Here is a 14608-nt window from a genome sequence, read left to right as displayed (position 1 = left end):
AAAATGAGGTGATAGACACATTTATTTATTTTGCATGTATTAGTAACTGAATGAAAAGTCACTATTCACTAGGTATCTGTTGTAATGCACTTGACTAATTATTACATTTCTGTGAAACTAGAAAGATGATGATGAACCTCACAAAATACATTTCCTGTTGGAAATATGGCCTTTAAAAAAAAAAAAAAATGTCTTCCAATATTTAGATGATGATAGCCACACTTACAAATACAGTTTTTTTTGTGAAATGTGGTTGTGTACAAGTTTGTCTTAGACAAGACTAAAGTGTTATAGTTTGAGGTCATCAGTTAATGTTGTGATTTTTTGTTGTTGTAATCCCATAATTAAACTTCTTAACCATATTGGATTTATTTATAGATGCTGCAGTTCAAGGACACCGTATGAGCCGTAGATTTAGATCAAGAGTGGACTTTAAATGTACTGCACTGTCCACGTTGGAATTGCGATGGTGTGCTAAATCTGTTTGAAGCTGATCAAACTCGGAGAAAATCAGAGTGAAGTTGCGGAACACGCTGAGGTTAAAACTGTAGGCGATGTTAGCGGATGAGACGCAATGAGGTCATGCGGAGTACTGTACAATGAAGTTCAAGCAAACGAGACGATTTGCATGTCAACATAATGGGTCCATTAAACAAGAACAAGAGAAAATCTCCCTACTCTTAGTATACTGTTTTTTTCTTCCACCTTCTCATAAATGGTCTATTTATGAAAAGGCACCCATGTTTACATCTATCTAGATGTCAACAACAACAAACATACAGCGCCATTGTCTTATAAAAATGCAGCCAATCACTGTTATTAGACACACACACACACACACACACAAAAGAGATGTGTCAATCTACATAGACTGGCTATGTATTTACAAAAACAATTCATGGTTCATGTTTCATGTGCTCGTAGCAATGCTCCAACGATACACATATCTCTCTCTCTATGACATTTTTGTCCATACAAGTGAATCTGACAGATAATACAGTATGTCAGCCATGCATTAATTCGAACATGCGATGCATCCCCAAAAACATTCCTGAGATGCGAAAATGCCATCATTCGGTTGCCCCTGAGGTGCCTTGAGGGGGGAACTCTTTCCAATGAAAATAACCCCAAAACACACATACTCGCACGTTCACATCATCATACAATAAAAACGTGTGTCGGGGTGTAGCCTTTACGGGACTTCCAGAGAAATTTCGTCTAAACGTGCAATTACTTCCACAAAACATCGGCGCTCCTTTGTTGGGAGTCTGGCTCGATGAGTTTGTAAAAATTGTTTCAAGGCGCACTTGAGAGGAATTCCGACCTTTTGTGACTTGAACTGTCAAACGAATTCAGACTCACGAATGACTGAAGTTATGTTGACAATTAGCAAGGTTGTGTCGTCTAATCAATAGTTTAACCCTTACCCCTCAACTGACACTATGCATTCACTGTGTATTGTAAGAGGCCGAAGCCTTGCTTAGCACCTCGGATAGACTCTGGCATCAGCATTCCACCGTGAGAGAAAATAAGACAATACAACGGACACTATATTTGCATATAATAAGCAAACATTGGGCAGAGCACTGGGCCATTTATTGCTTACGTTTCTTGGCCTACACACCTATTTCAGATGTCACCAACTAAGAGACTAACATAAGACAAACACAAGTCTCATAGAGACCAAATTGTTTAGGCGCATGCACGAGTGCACTTACTTGCAAGTGAGTAAGTGATGGGCTCTGGAATGTGTCAAGGCCCCTTGATTTGTTATGACACTATTTATGACAGGAGCCTCAGAGCTGCGACTCAGGCAGAGTTGAAAGTCGTACTTTTTGTCACGCTATTGATTAAGTCTATGCACTTTGCAATCTATCTTTACTCTTTGGAAACTCTTGCTACTCTGCACTTGTCCCCCCGTGGACAAACGGCAAATCGAATAACTTGCTGTTCCTCATGCGTCCCCGTTACATCACTTATTTTGAGGCGTAAAAATGAAGTACCGTACAAGCATACGAATATACACCATGGCTCAACCAATATATTTGACTATGCTTAGGGCTGCATTTCAAATACAGTACATAAAGCGTGAGAGACTGAGGAGCCATGGAGCAAATGTATTTCATGTATTGCAAAAGATTGTGCAGAATTCTTATGTATGCCATTGGTGTCATAGTCTGAATTGAAACAATAGAAAGGGATGTACAAGTGCATGACAAATTTCCTTTGCATTCACTCGCAGCTTTGTTTATGTTCACGTGCGAGTCATCTGTGGTCAAAAATGATTATGGGTTTCCAAGGGCTCTATTTCCAGAGTCGATGCATCTGTGGCAGGATGCATATCTTGATCTTCTTGCTAGTGTAAGGCTCGCTGTGCGTGTAATGCTAATTTGGCAGACCGGTCTGCACCAAGCTAGTCCTACCGGCGCTACAAGGGTGTGTCCTTGTCCTTGTCTAAACTTTTGCCCGCCGGGACCACAATAGGTAGACTCCTGGTCCAAAGCGATTCTGATCGGGGCGCAGGCAGACAGATTTTGATGAGGTCCGGGGAAATATTGACGTCGCCAGCTCATTCTGTATTTAATAAGGGTGCCCGCTCATGTTATCTGTTGCCACAACAGCCAAGAGCAGTGGCTCCAGCCTCTTCCGCACAGAGATTTCACACGTCTCCGTGCGAGACTGTCATTGCGATGCGTTTAAAGGGAAGGAGAGGCGCTGAATGAAAATCGGCTGTGTTCGCAGACCGCCATTTTTTAAATATGCCATTTTTGTGCGTGTCTGCGAAATCACGAAAACCTGGTCGAACCAGCCTCCGCAGAGATTTGCGCTGCCTGCCACTTCGGATTTACGCCGGTCACAAAAACAGAGCCCTAAGTGCCATCCATCCATGTTCTGTACCGCTTCTCCTCACTAGGGTCCCAGCTATCTTCGGGCGAGAGGCGGGGTACACCCTGAACCGGTCGCCAGCCAATCGCAGGGCACATAGAAACAAACAACCATCCGCACTCACATTCACACCTAAGGGTAATTTAGAGTCTTCAATCAACCTAGCACGCATGTTTTTTGGGACGTGGGAGGAAAGCGGAGTGCCCGGAGAAAACCCACGCGGGCACGGGGAGAAGATGCAAACTCCACACAGGCGGGGCCGGGATATGAACCCCGGTCCTCAGAACTGTGAGGCGGATGTGCTAACCAGTCGTCCACCGTGCCACCGGGCCCTAAGTGTTTATGTAAAAAGAAATCTAATACTTTCTTGTGACCATGTTCTTTAGATTGTACACTGGCAGTATACAGGATTGTCCTACGTCCCTCATATTCAGAGATACAACCGGATCAGGCAATAGTCCATACTGGTAGAGTACTGAGAGGGATATGACAGAAGTTCATCCCTTCCATAGATTGATGGTAACTTTCAGTAAGCCTACCACTTCGGTGAATTAAGCCCTGCACGTTTGGGCTCACATGCTAGTTTCATTGGAGGGTGCCAGTATATGGTTTTCTTGTCTCTCCCCAACCTGAGGTGCCGCCTCCCTTCCCCTTCCGTCCATAGTTACCAGCTCCTGGGAACAGTTGCGCAGGTTGGTCTTCGGCAGAGGGCTCGTGCAGCTTCCTGAGCCGACGGTAGAACTCTTCCCCTGGTGGCTTAAGCCTGTGAGCTGCCCTTCACCCTCTAATCTCTTGGCTGCTGAGCCCTCACCTTCCCCCTGAGAGTTGCTTGGACTAACAGATTGCCCAACCAGGGATGGAGATTGTAGCAGAGCCAGCGGGGATTTAGCGTCTTGTGTTCCAGAGCTGAGCCGTGATGAAAATCTGGAAATCTTGTCGTCTGACAGTCTCTGAGAGAGCTTGGCTGTGCCGGCGGAAGCGGGGGTGGCCAAAGGTGTCATCACTGCCATAAGCGCGTCATCCTGGCTTCCGGTGAGGTCAACCTTGTGGTCTATTGTCTTTTGCAGGCTGCCATAATCTGTGGAAGTGCCGCAGGTGCTGTCTGCAGCTGTGTTCACGTTGGGGGCGGACACAAACCTGTACAGCCCCTCTTTTATAATTGCCACCGGTTGGGCGCCGTCAGTGGTCTTATGTATCTCCGCTGCACTAATCTGACGCAGATCCAAGGGAGGGGGTGCACACAGTTGTCTTGCACTACTTTGACTACCGCCAACACCGGGAATCAGAGAACTTTTTTCTCGTCTTTCCCCTGAAAAATCCTCAGCCATGTTGTTGCATGTCCTCGCACCTCTGGCGGAGGACGTTTCTTGGGTTCGGGGGGGCTGCAACACATTCATGCCCACCTCTTCTTCGATAAGTTTGTCTCGCTTCTCCTGGGAAAGGGTTTTCTTGTCAAAAGCACATTCTACGGTCTTAATGTTGAGGTGTTGAGGGCTGCTGGCTTTGTTTGTCAAGGGCTTGGGACAGTCAGGTGAGCCCACTTCCTGGTAAAGAGACGAGAGATTTGACTGGCCCGGGCTGCCCAAATCTGCATTGGAGTAGCGTTTATGGTAACTCCAGCGGCTAGGTGACAAGTGGTTGTCCACTGGACACTTACTTTCTTCCTTCTTTTCGATCAGCACATCTGTGAGTTCCATGTTACGTGCAAAAGCCTCTTTGGGATTAATAGAAACGATACTTCCGCTTCGTTTGGCTCTTTCGAGAGCTTCCCTCCTCTTGATGGCCTTCTCCTGCCTCTTCTGCTCTCGATAAAACTCAGAGAAGTTGTTGACAATGATTGGGATGGGAAGTGCAATGACCAACACACCGGCTATGCAGCAGAGCCCCCCAACAATCTTCCCCAGCAAGGTTTGTGGGTAGATGTCTCCATAACCGACAGTGGTCATCGTAATTGTAGCCCACCAGAAAGAGGCAGGTATGCTCGTGAATTTGGTGGCATCCTCATCTTTCTCAGCAAAGAACACCAAGCTAGAAAAGATCATAATGCCCATGGCTAGGAAGAGGATCAGGAGACCCAATTCATTGTAGCTCCTCCGCAAAGTGAAGCCCAAAGACTGGAGTCCCGTGGAGTGCCTGGCCAGCTTCAGTATCCTCAGAATCCTCATTATTCTGAAAATTTGGACCACACGGCGCACATTCTGGAACTGCATTACGTTCTTGTTAGATTCGGTGAGGCAGAGTGTCACGTAGTAAGGCAATATAGCCAGCAAATCGATAATATTTAGCGGTGCTTTGATGAAATTCCACTTGTTGGGTGCTGACAGCAGGCGCAACAAGTACTCCATCGTGAACCAGGCGATGCACACCGCTTCCACGTGGGCTAGGCTCGGGTTGTCATTAAACTGGCCAAATTCATCCACAACTTGCAGCTCTGGCAAAGTGTTGAGCGACAACGAAATTGTGGAAATAACGATGAATAGGATGGAGATCATAGCCAGGATCTGCAAGACAAACGGAAGAGAGTGAATGACTTTATGAGCTGTGCAACGCTATGTCTTTGTTTTAATACAGAGTTGCTGGAGCCGCATTTACAGTGGAGGGGAAACAAATCCTAATCACTTATTACGTAAAGTCTGCGACATCGTCTGGTGGGATTGAGATCTCAAATAGTTTGGCCCACGCTCAAAAAAAAAAAATGTCACCGTTATCTAAATAAATTGAATGACAATTCTTGGTGAGGGAGTTAGGAAAATAATATCTTGGCCTGAATGATCAAAATGTCGACATTTTTCAATTGAAAGTATAACAGGGCACTTCCCTGTCATTGACGCTATTGCTATTCCGATTGATTTAAAAACAATAGCAAATAGAGTATACCAGCGGTGGTCGGATACACGTGACTGTAAACATCAATCCATCCATTCTCAACACCGCTTATCCTGTTCGGGGTCGCAGGTCGCCGGAGCCTATCCCAGCTGACTTTGGGCGAAAGGCGGAGTACGCCCTGAACTGGTCGTGACCGTAAACATTGTGGTGAACCCTTACCTAACCGGTGACCTATCCATCCATCCATCCATCCATCCATTCTCAACACCGCTTATCCTGTTCAGGGCCGCGAGGCGCCGGAGCCCATCCCAGCAGACTTCGGGCGAAAGGCGGACTACGCCCTGAACTGGTCGCCTGTCAGCCGCGGGGCACGCGTAGACACGGACAACCGTTCGCACTCACATTCACACCGTCACTGAGTGGCAACTGAACCCACGCCGAAGTCAGTGACTACCAGTGACCGCTTTCATTCAAATACAACGAACTATACTTGACACAGTGTAAGTATGAAGTACGTTGAAATGAACGGCAGGTGGAATGGTGTGGAGCCATAAGCTTGCGTAGTCTCTCACTGCTGCCTTTGCTAGGACATTTCAGGATAATTGTAATAGGATTTTGTTGCTATCTATAGAGCGGATAGAGAGCTGTTAGAACTAGTTAGAACTACTCATTCTTGCGTCCACTGACAGGAAGAATCAAGTACGCGAATACGTTCAATAGCTTTCGAAAGACAACTATTCTTTAAAAAATGGATTCTACTATGAAACAGATTGTATGTATTCAAATGTTGCTGAAAGAGATTGGGGTGCCTCCTGTTATATGTGCGGATTGCTTTGTGAAAGTCTCGTGCGTTCATTTCCACCGGGAGCGATCGATCGATCGTATCAGAGATAGCCGACGATTGTTAGATGCAAAACCCGGAAGAGAGTAAACGACGTAGGAGCGCCACTTGACCTTCAAGTGAAAGGATTCTCAGCATGCATGGTCACCCGACCATGGACTAAGGTATTATAGATTTCACAAGGTCACATAAAGTAGCACAGGATGAAGCATAAAACAGTACGTACGAGCAGTCAAGTATACCTTCATGTACTAACACACAACAGAGTGTCATCGGCGGGTTGCAACAGTGACACAGAGAGACTGGAAGAGTCTCGTGAAACGGGAATATCCCTTGCATGTACAGTGTATATATACACACAGTACGCTCTACTGCCAAAAGTATTCTCTCACGTTTCAACTGAAGTCACATCATATTCTTAATCCAAAGGGTTTAATAAGATGTCGGTCCCTCCTTTGCAGCTATAACAGCTTCAACCCTTCTCGAAAGGCTTTCCATAAGGTCTGCTCCAATTCATCCCGAAGGTGTTCTATTGGGTCGAGGTCAGGAGTCTGTCCAGGCCAGTCAAGTTTATCCACACCGAACACTTTCATCTACACGATGCATTTGTGGACCTTGCGTTGTGCACTGGTGCACAGTCATGTTGGAACATGAAGGGGCCAGCCCCGAACTATTTCCACAATGTTGGGAGCAAGGAATCGTCCAAAATCAGAGGTCCTTTGCTGGAACTGAGGGTCCAATATTTTGGACAATTCCATGCTCCCAACTTTGTGGGAACAGTTTGGGGATGTTCCAACATGAGAAGAGGTCGCAGATAAGCTGGAGCCTGAGGGTGTACCACGTCTCTCGCCCAAAGTCAGTTGGGATAGGCTTCAGCTCAAGCGGTATAGAAAAGGAATGGACGCTATACGTCATTTACTGTGTACGTTATGCGGTGTGCCGACAAATGTTGCGTAAAAGTGTGGTGGTACTACTTCTTCAAGTTTCACACTGCTACACCGGAACTAGGTATCAATATTTGTTTCAGGACAAAAAGGAAAATCAAAGCATTCTTTACAAATCATTTCTGAACTTACTCAAGTAGTCTTGCCGGCACTCTGTACAGTCTATACAGTCTAGTCGCAACATTATGACCAGATTAAGAAACTAATAAGACCATTACAAGAACAGTTTCAAAAAAAAATGCGATTCAGTATGTTAGTGAAGCAAGGCACAACATTATGCGTAGCAGCTGTTACAGCATAGAGAATTGAATAGAAGAGTGTCCAATCAGATTGGCTTGACATCTGTGCAGTTCTTATCGTCTTATGATGCCATCTTTGGACAAAGAGCCACTTCTGCCCGAAAAAAACATCCGCTGTCCACTTACGTGCCAAAACTCTTAAGTAGATCAGCTGAGAACCAACATATCACGTAGCCTCTCTCAGCTGACCAAAAGCGGCGCCTCGGCCCTGAATTGGTAACCAGTCGATCGCAGAGCACATCGCAGAGAAAGACAACCATTCACACGCACTTTCACAGCATCACGGAGCGAAGTCGACCAAAAGTGTGGAATACACGCAGGCTGTCACTAGAAAGGTCCTTCCCCGACCCCCTGCTTCATTTCAGGTATTATTCGGGGGCAGACACGAGGCCGTCGCCATCGGACAGCGTGAGCTTTGTATGCTTTCTAAGCATGTCGTTCCCTTGCTCGTGGCTCGCCAATTGACATCGGAGCTCGGTTGTAAAAAAAAAAAAAATGTCTGCAGCTTGAGAAGCTTTATAGGCATCACATTGCTCAAACACGTAGTACACTTGATGCTATCCGTGGCGAGCTTCCGGAAACAGGATCTGTTTTTGAGCAAACATGCGCAGGAAGGCAGGCTACTACCACCAAACTCTTAAGAGGCGGCGTTTGCGGAAAGACAAGGAAAGTCTATCTGGAAACCCGGCATCAACAAATGCTAGATTGAAGGGACGCTTTGGCGACTGATGAAGATTTACCCGTATCGAGGTTGTTGGAGGGCTTTAAGCGGCGGATTATGATGCTCAACGACCTGAAATCGGTACAATGAACATCTGCTGAATTGCGCTTTTGTTGATGCGGACTTCCAAAGCGGCCCTCCAGTTTCTCCACTTTTCCCAGCCTGGTGCAAATGCCTCCTCGAAGAGTTTGGGATCGTCATCGGAATGATTGCCCCGTGGCAATTTTGCAACAATGCCGCCGATTGCAAGGCGGACGCTTACAAAAATGGCAAAAGCCTAAACTGGGAACTTCTGATGGCCTCACGTCTGTCCGAATGAGACCTGACATGAAAGAGAGAAAAATGAAGCGTTTCGTGACTTTTGAGACGGTCTGTATATGTATAATGCTAATCCATAAATCCAATGGCGATTCTAATGGTGCTCATTTGGCACACGCAGGTGATACAGGGAACCGGATATACCGTCCCACCTGCTCTCAATTAGGATGATAGCAATAAGAGTCCTGTTTAATCAATCAAATCAAATCAAGGAGATTATAACTAAATGTGTTTAAATGTAACATTGTAAAAGCTTTGGCAAATAATTCATGCGAGCGACTCGCGTCAGCAACCCTGAATGGGAGGAGCCGAAAAACAAGTTGCATAAGAAATGCTTTGGTAAGATATTGAAACGGCAAAGTGTTGATAAATGCCATCAAACTAGAATACGATTATGTGCATCGATTTAATATTGGTCATGGGGGAAAATGACAATGAATACAGCGTAGCATAAAACAGTGATATACGTGTGTGTGCGTGTGCGTGTGTTCTACTTAATACTTGTGTCTAATCAGCTGTACTCTATTACGCTCGGAGGAGGATCTGTTATCGGCTACGAGCTGAGCGACACACGGGCAGTGTCATTGCGCGGCGGCCTAAGAAGCTTCCCTCCTGCTGACCCCGCCGTTCTCAAATAGTCACGCAGATCTCTGTTATATTTAGACTTGATGGAGTTCGCTGCTCAACGTACATATGTATGCATGCACGTACGAGCACTTTCCATTGGAGAGAAGAAAGTACCTCTGCTAGGTTCTTGCCTCACTCCAATTGGTTGAGATCGATAGCCACGCTAAACTGAGACGCTGATAACATCAACTCATTTCAAATGAAAACAATAACAACGAATGTTCTTTTGCGCATTTGTTCCCATGGCGTCGGCGCATCAGGGGCCGCCGAGAAGGCCATCGATGAAAGCGGCTCTCCGAGTGAAACTTTTTGAAAACAACAGTTTCGGTGAAAAAGCCGAAACCAACTCGGCTTCTGCTGCAAATCGGAATGCGCGTCGCGTAACGCGTCCGGTCGACACGCTCCGTGGCGACTTTCTTGAGGTCGGCAAATCCATGAGCGGAGGGATCATTTTGACAACGCTCCCGTCGATACTTTTCAAACGCCTCGGGCAAAAGCTTCCGAGTTCTCACTGGGCCCCTGATGAATAAACATTTTATTGGTATTTTGGCAGCGGTTTAGCATCTCTCCAACAACTGGCAGCGGGACTCGAACCTTCAACAGCCCAGGTCCGTACACATGACCTTCCCCCCATCTATCGACTCTACTATTGACTCTTGTTTTGAGCTTCCGGTACACCGAGACCCTTTTCACTCCAGCGGTCTCCGCAGTCTGGACCCGAGTTCCATCCTAACACGGGAGACCGCCACCAGAATTTGGGTGTCGAGTGAATGCTGACCTCGACCCCGCCGAAAGCTCGGGCGTCCTCTTCGCGCTCGAGCGGCCCACACAACCAAGTTGTTGGCTGTTTGTTCCAGGTGAATGAGGAGTGGAATGTGATCTCCCAGCACGGCGTCAGCAGCCTGCCGAGCGGCGTGAGGCGAAGGCGCCGTTGCACTGGATTCTTCCAGCTCCGGCTTTGTTCCGAATAATCATTATCAAACGATTGTGGTGACTGGCAGGACTCCAAACAAGAGAGCTGGTGGCAACAGCAGAATAGGCTAAATGGAGATTGGGCCCATTTTGCAAGGAGTCAGGTGTGCTTCTCGTCCCACAAATTCAAGTTCCTTCCAAATGTGAATTTCCACCGTTTGCGGCTTCGTCTACTGCACACGCAGATGTTGGCGCGCACACGATTGGCTCATCATCTCTGTCCGAGTTGTCAAGATGTTTGACGAGGTGGAAATCAAGGCCGTTGGTGGGCATGTCCGCTTATTCCACACCCAATTGATCAAAGCGCGCCTTGAATCGACTTTCCTTTTTCCGCGCTTTTGTCTCGATACCTCTGTCCGTGCTGTGTTGGGAAAATGACTTTCTCAACGTAATTGAACTCATGACATTGGATTTTGGATTTTGGTTACTTTTCTTAATTTTGAAGGAATGCATCGACGGGACGTTTCCTCTAAAAAAAGCAGATTCCCAAAAAAATCCTAGCTAATTTTGGGGGAATGAACCACATATTTGTTCTTTACACAGAACAATTCATGATAACAACACAATGAAATGTCAATATATACAATAAAACATGTGTTTGTTGCATTATATGTGAACAGCATGTGGAAAAGCACCATACCGTAGCATGTTGACCTAATGACAAATGTGCACAAATGTGCACGTTCAATATGACAACCCGGTAAAGTGAATGTTCCGCAGATGCAAGTGCTCAAAAGGAATAAATGAATGTTCTTTTACAGTATGACAAACTAATAGATTGCACCACAAGGCGGCGCTTCAAGGTCACGTGACGTTCGAGACGAAGCCGAGTGGCACGTGACCAGAGAGAGCCAATTACACGCGCCGGCTTTCGAAGGAGGAAGCGCCAAACAAATGGGAGCTTCTGTGGCGACATTTCCTATCAAATTGGAATGATGGAAATGTCCCCAAAACAAGTGCCATTGAATGAGAGCGGTAATGACTCGCGGTCACGTCACGGCATCGACAATGGCGCACGCGTTGGCAGTTCAACGACGTAATCTAGTTCCACGGAATGAGTGGCTCCCCGACACCGCTGCGAGCCTGCATAAGTGGCGATGAGCGCTGCTGCTACCTTTGCCGCCACGGATGAGCTGGGCTTCTCCAGGAGATCCCAGAGCTTCTGCCTCTGGTCGGGACAGCAGCCCAGCTCCTCCTCCTCCTCCTCCCCTTCCTTGTCTCTCAGAGTCTCCGCCTCCCTCCTCAGCTCCTCGTTCATCTGCTCTTTCTTCTGGTGGTACCGCGCCTGGCAGCACGACTCCAGGTAGATCTCATCGATGCCCCAATAGTCCAGCTCCTGGCCGAAAGACAGGGCGCACATTTCCTCCATCATGTGCAGTTTCCCAGTTCTGTAGAAGTTGAGAATGGAAGAGAAGGCCACAGGATGGCGGTCGAAGAAATACTCGTTCTCGGGGAGGCTGTAGTCGTCGCAGACCTCCAGCAACGACTCGTGGGTGTTGCAGTCTCTTAGCCGTCCCAGGCGGGTTCTGGGTAGGCGGTCCAGCGTTCGCCATAAGACCTCATGCGTTAGACCTCCGACATTGAGCCTGACCCTCCGAGATCGGGCCTTGACGCGGATGATGTCGATGGGTTCGGGGGGCAGCACCGGGACTGGCGGGGGCCGATTGGTGACCTTTGGGGTACTGTACAGCACCTTGTCTGCCATGTTTGTGCGGGGCCAACTCCACTCACGGAGGTGACGTTTCCTGGTCTGGATGACCTGACGGTGGCAGGTGGGCACAAACTGGCTCGGGCCCACAAAGCTCACCCAGCTGGTTTCAGATAGGAGAACTTGGAGTTAGATCCATGGCTAGAGGAGAAAAAGGAAGTACGCCGGTCAGAGCACAGTGCAATATTAGTCGACATGAATTCAGACGCTGTGGGCACAAAATGGTATTCGAACCCTAATTAGTGTTTCACTGCTTGCTGATGGAATAAATTTGCTGGATTTTGCAAATGCAAAACCAATTTCCGCAAAACGATGTGCACCGAGCCGCTGATATAGGAATTTATTTTCACCTTGTGAGTCACTGCGGCCTCGATGGAAACATCCGAGCCCGAGAACATATGCGTGTCAAATATATATGCGGGCCCGCGATGTCATTATATTTGGCCCCCGAGACCATATCCCATGTGGACTCGAGCTGGCCCGCCAGTACATAGAAAACATGCGCCACTAATATTACAAAAAAACCACAATCATTTTCTGCAATTCAAAGTATTTCAGCGAGTCCTCTAGAAAAGTATACGCCCAGCGTTTTCCTGGGAAAACTAGTTTGCGGTGGGACCACAAAGGCTTATTCTGCCATCGGATGTCCTTTGACAGCGGAACCTTTATCTGATTGTATAACGCCGTCCCGCAAATCCTAGCGGGGACATTAGGCATCGTCTGCCCGAGCTCAAGTCTGCCCAAGTTAATTATAGTCTGTCTATCTTCTATCGGGACACGCGACTGCGTCAGCATCCAGAACCACGACGTCACCAAATACTATTCCGTTGCCCAATCCCAAATCGTTTATACTGACAATAAATGTCCGGCATCAGGAATTCAAAATGATTCCGAGTTTTATATGTCAGTTGAACACGCGTTTACATTTTCGATAATCACATGAGCGTAGCAAAGAATGGAAAGCTAATGCTTTTCGTCTTTTCGGGGTTAAATGAAATGGAGGATATTGCTGGAATATGAGAGACGATCAAATAGCCAATAGTCTTCTTGCCGCTATTGTACTCAGGAACTTTTCTTTTTTTCCAAAAACCTACAAACAAAAATAGCAAATTGAAATCAATATATCAATACAACTATATTTGAATCAGAATCCATATGGAAAGCAGGTGGATTTATGGATGTTTTCTTTTCAGGCATCTTAAATGCAGAACGACTCATATTCTTTACCAATGACCTTTTTTCAGAATGTACTGCAGGCCCAAATGTGACCAGCAGACACAGCTACGCGCCTGGAATTTATGTACAGGTAGCTCACAGTCAATCCATCCAATCCAGGCCAAAGCTAATGATAAAGATTTCTAATGCGTGTACAATTTTCCATTACGCTAAAAACTTTTTCCAAGTCAGAAGCAAATTCTTTAGAGCCCAGAATTAAAGTCTAAAGCGAGAGCATTCATTTCCAATTGGTCGTCAGGAGATTAGGCAGACTGCGGCTTATCCTAAGATTATGCACCCGAGTACTGTACCTCCAATTTAAAAAGCACGAAGCATACGGACTGACAATTTCAGGAGAATTCCCAAATATTTTCATTTCTAGAATAATTCCTCCAACTCCCCTTTTCAAAGCTTACTTATACGCCATAAATATTCCTTTATTTCAATGAAAAGGCTGTCTTCAATCAAAGAAACTCAGAAGAGCCTACCTGTATGGATTTTGCTGAATAACTCTTGAAATCGGACTCTGCTCCTTCCAGGAGGTCCCACCATAGCAACCGCCTACTTATCTTAGATTTTCAATACCACGCCGATAGAAGAGATCGATGAAAGACAAGAGAGATGAAACCCACAAGAGATCGACATTTTGGCCATAAAGTTAAGGCGAGCTTGAACAGTGCAGGCGAAGGGACATTCGCGGAAGGTGTCTCTGGAACTGAGCGACACGAGGAAACCTCCACACAATTACAGCGAGAAAAGGGAAGCCCCGTGTAAGAAGGACTAAACGGATCACTGAGAGAGAGAGAGAGAGAGAGAGAGAGAGAGAGAGAGAGAGAGAGAGAGACGGTTCAGCACCAAGGACAGCTCTTCAGTAAGATATATATATATATATATATAAGAATAACTATCTCACGTGAACAAAAGCCAGCACTCCAAAATGATGTTTTAGTATGCTGAAAAATAGCAATTTTCTCAGGGTGTCACGACTTCAAATGATACAAACGCCACATCTTTGCAAGCCTCGTGAACCCAAGCAATCACACACAGTATGTGGCTAAATGTCCCAAAACTGTCGCCAATGATCACCAACGTTTACGTGGACGTCTCTTTTGTGGACGTTACAAGCATTTTCCTTGCCATGTCCCATCAAAGTCCGAGTCTGTCACACAATGCCACCGTGCACCCTGCAGAAACTCCTTTGTCATCTGTAGGAACTCTTTTCAAGCAGCTCAGAGGAATTTGTGATGCGAG

The 14608-nt window shown here is 46.5% G+C and overlaps 1 protein-coding gene across 1 annotated transcript; it reads right to left on the bottom strand.

Moving 5' to 3' along the window:
* Positions 1-4: 4 nt before the first annotated feature.
* On the bottom strand, positions 5-14130 carry LOC133488576 (potassium voltage-gated channel subfamily B member 2-like). The gene is made up of 3 exons (XM_061796587.1): positions 13846-14130; positions 11549-12283; positions 5-5387 (listed from the first exon to the last, which is right to left on the bottom strand). Exons 2-3 carry the CDS (start codon positions 12137-12139, stop codon positions 3459-3461), a joined length of 2520 nt encoding a protein of 839 aa, XP_061652571.1. The 5' UTR covers positions 12140-12283; positions 13846-14130; the 3' UTR covers positions 5-3458.
* Between the last annotated feature and the right edge of the window lie 478 nt (positions 14131-14608).

Source organism: Phyllopteryx taeniolatus, chromosome 14, assembly GCF_024500385.1.
Source record: "Phyllopteryx taeniolatus isolate TA_2022b chromosome 14, UOR_Ptae_1.2, whole genome shotgun sequence".
In the NCBI taxonomy this organism is placed as follows: domain Eukaryota; kingdom Metazoa; phylum Chordata; class Actinopteri; order Syngnathiformes; family Syngnathidae; genus Phyllopteryx; species Phyllopteryx taeniolatus.
The sequence above is the reverse complement of the archived record's forward strand: the minus strand, read 5'-3'. Positions and strand labels throughout refer to the sequence as shown.

Bases quoted from the DNA above. Each gene is read 5' to 3' on its own strand.
- LOC133488576 (XM_061796587.1), bottom strand. From the start codon at position 12,139: ATGGCAGACAAGGTGCTGTACAGTACCCCAAAGGTCACCAATCGGCCC. The intron at 5,388-11,548 runs GTAGCAGCAGCG...TTTGTCTTGCAG, and splicing joins GCTCATCCGTGGCGGCAAAG to ATCCTGGCTATGATCTCCAT.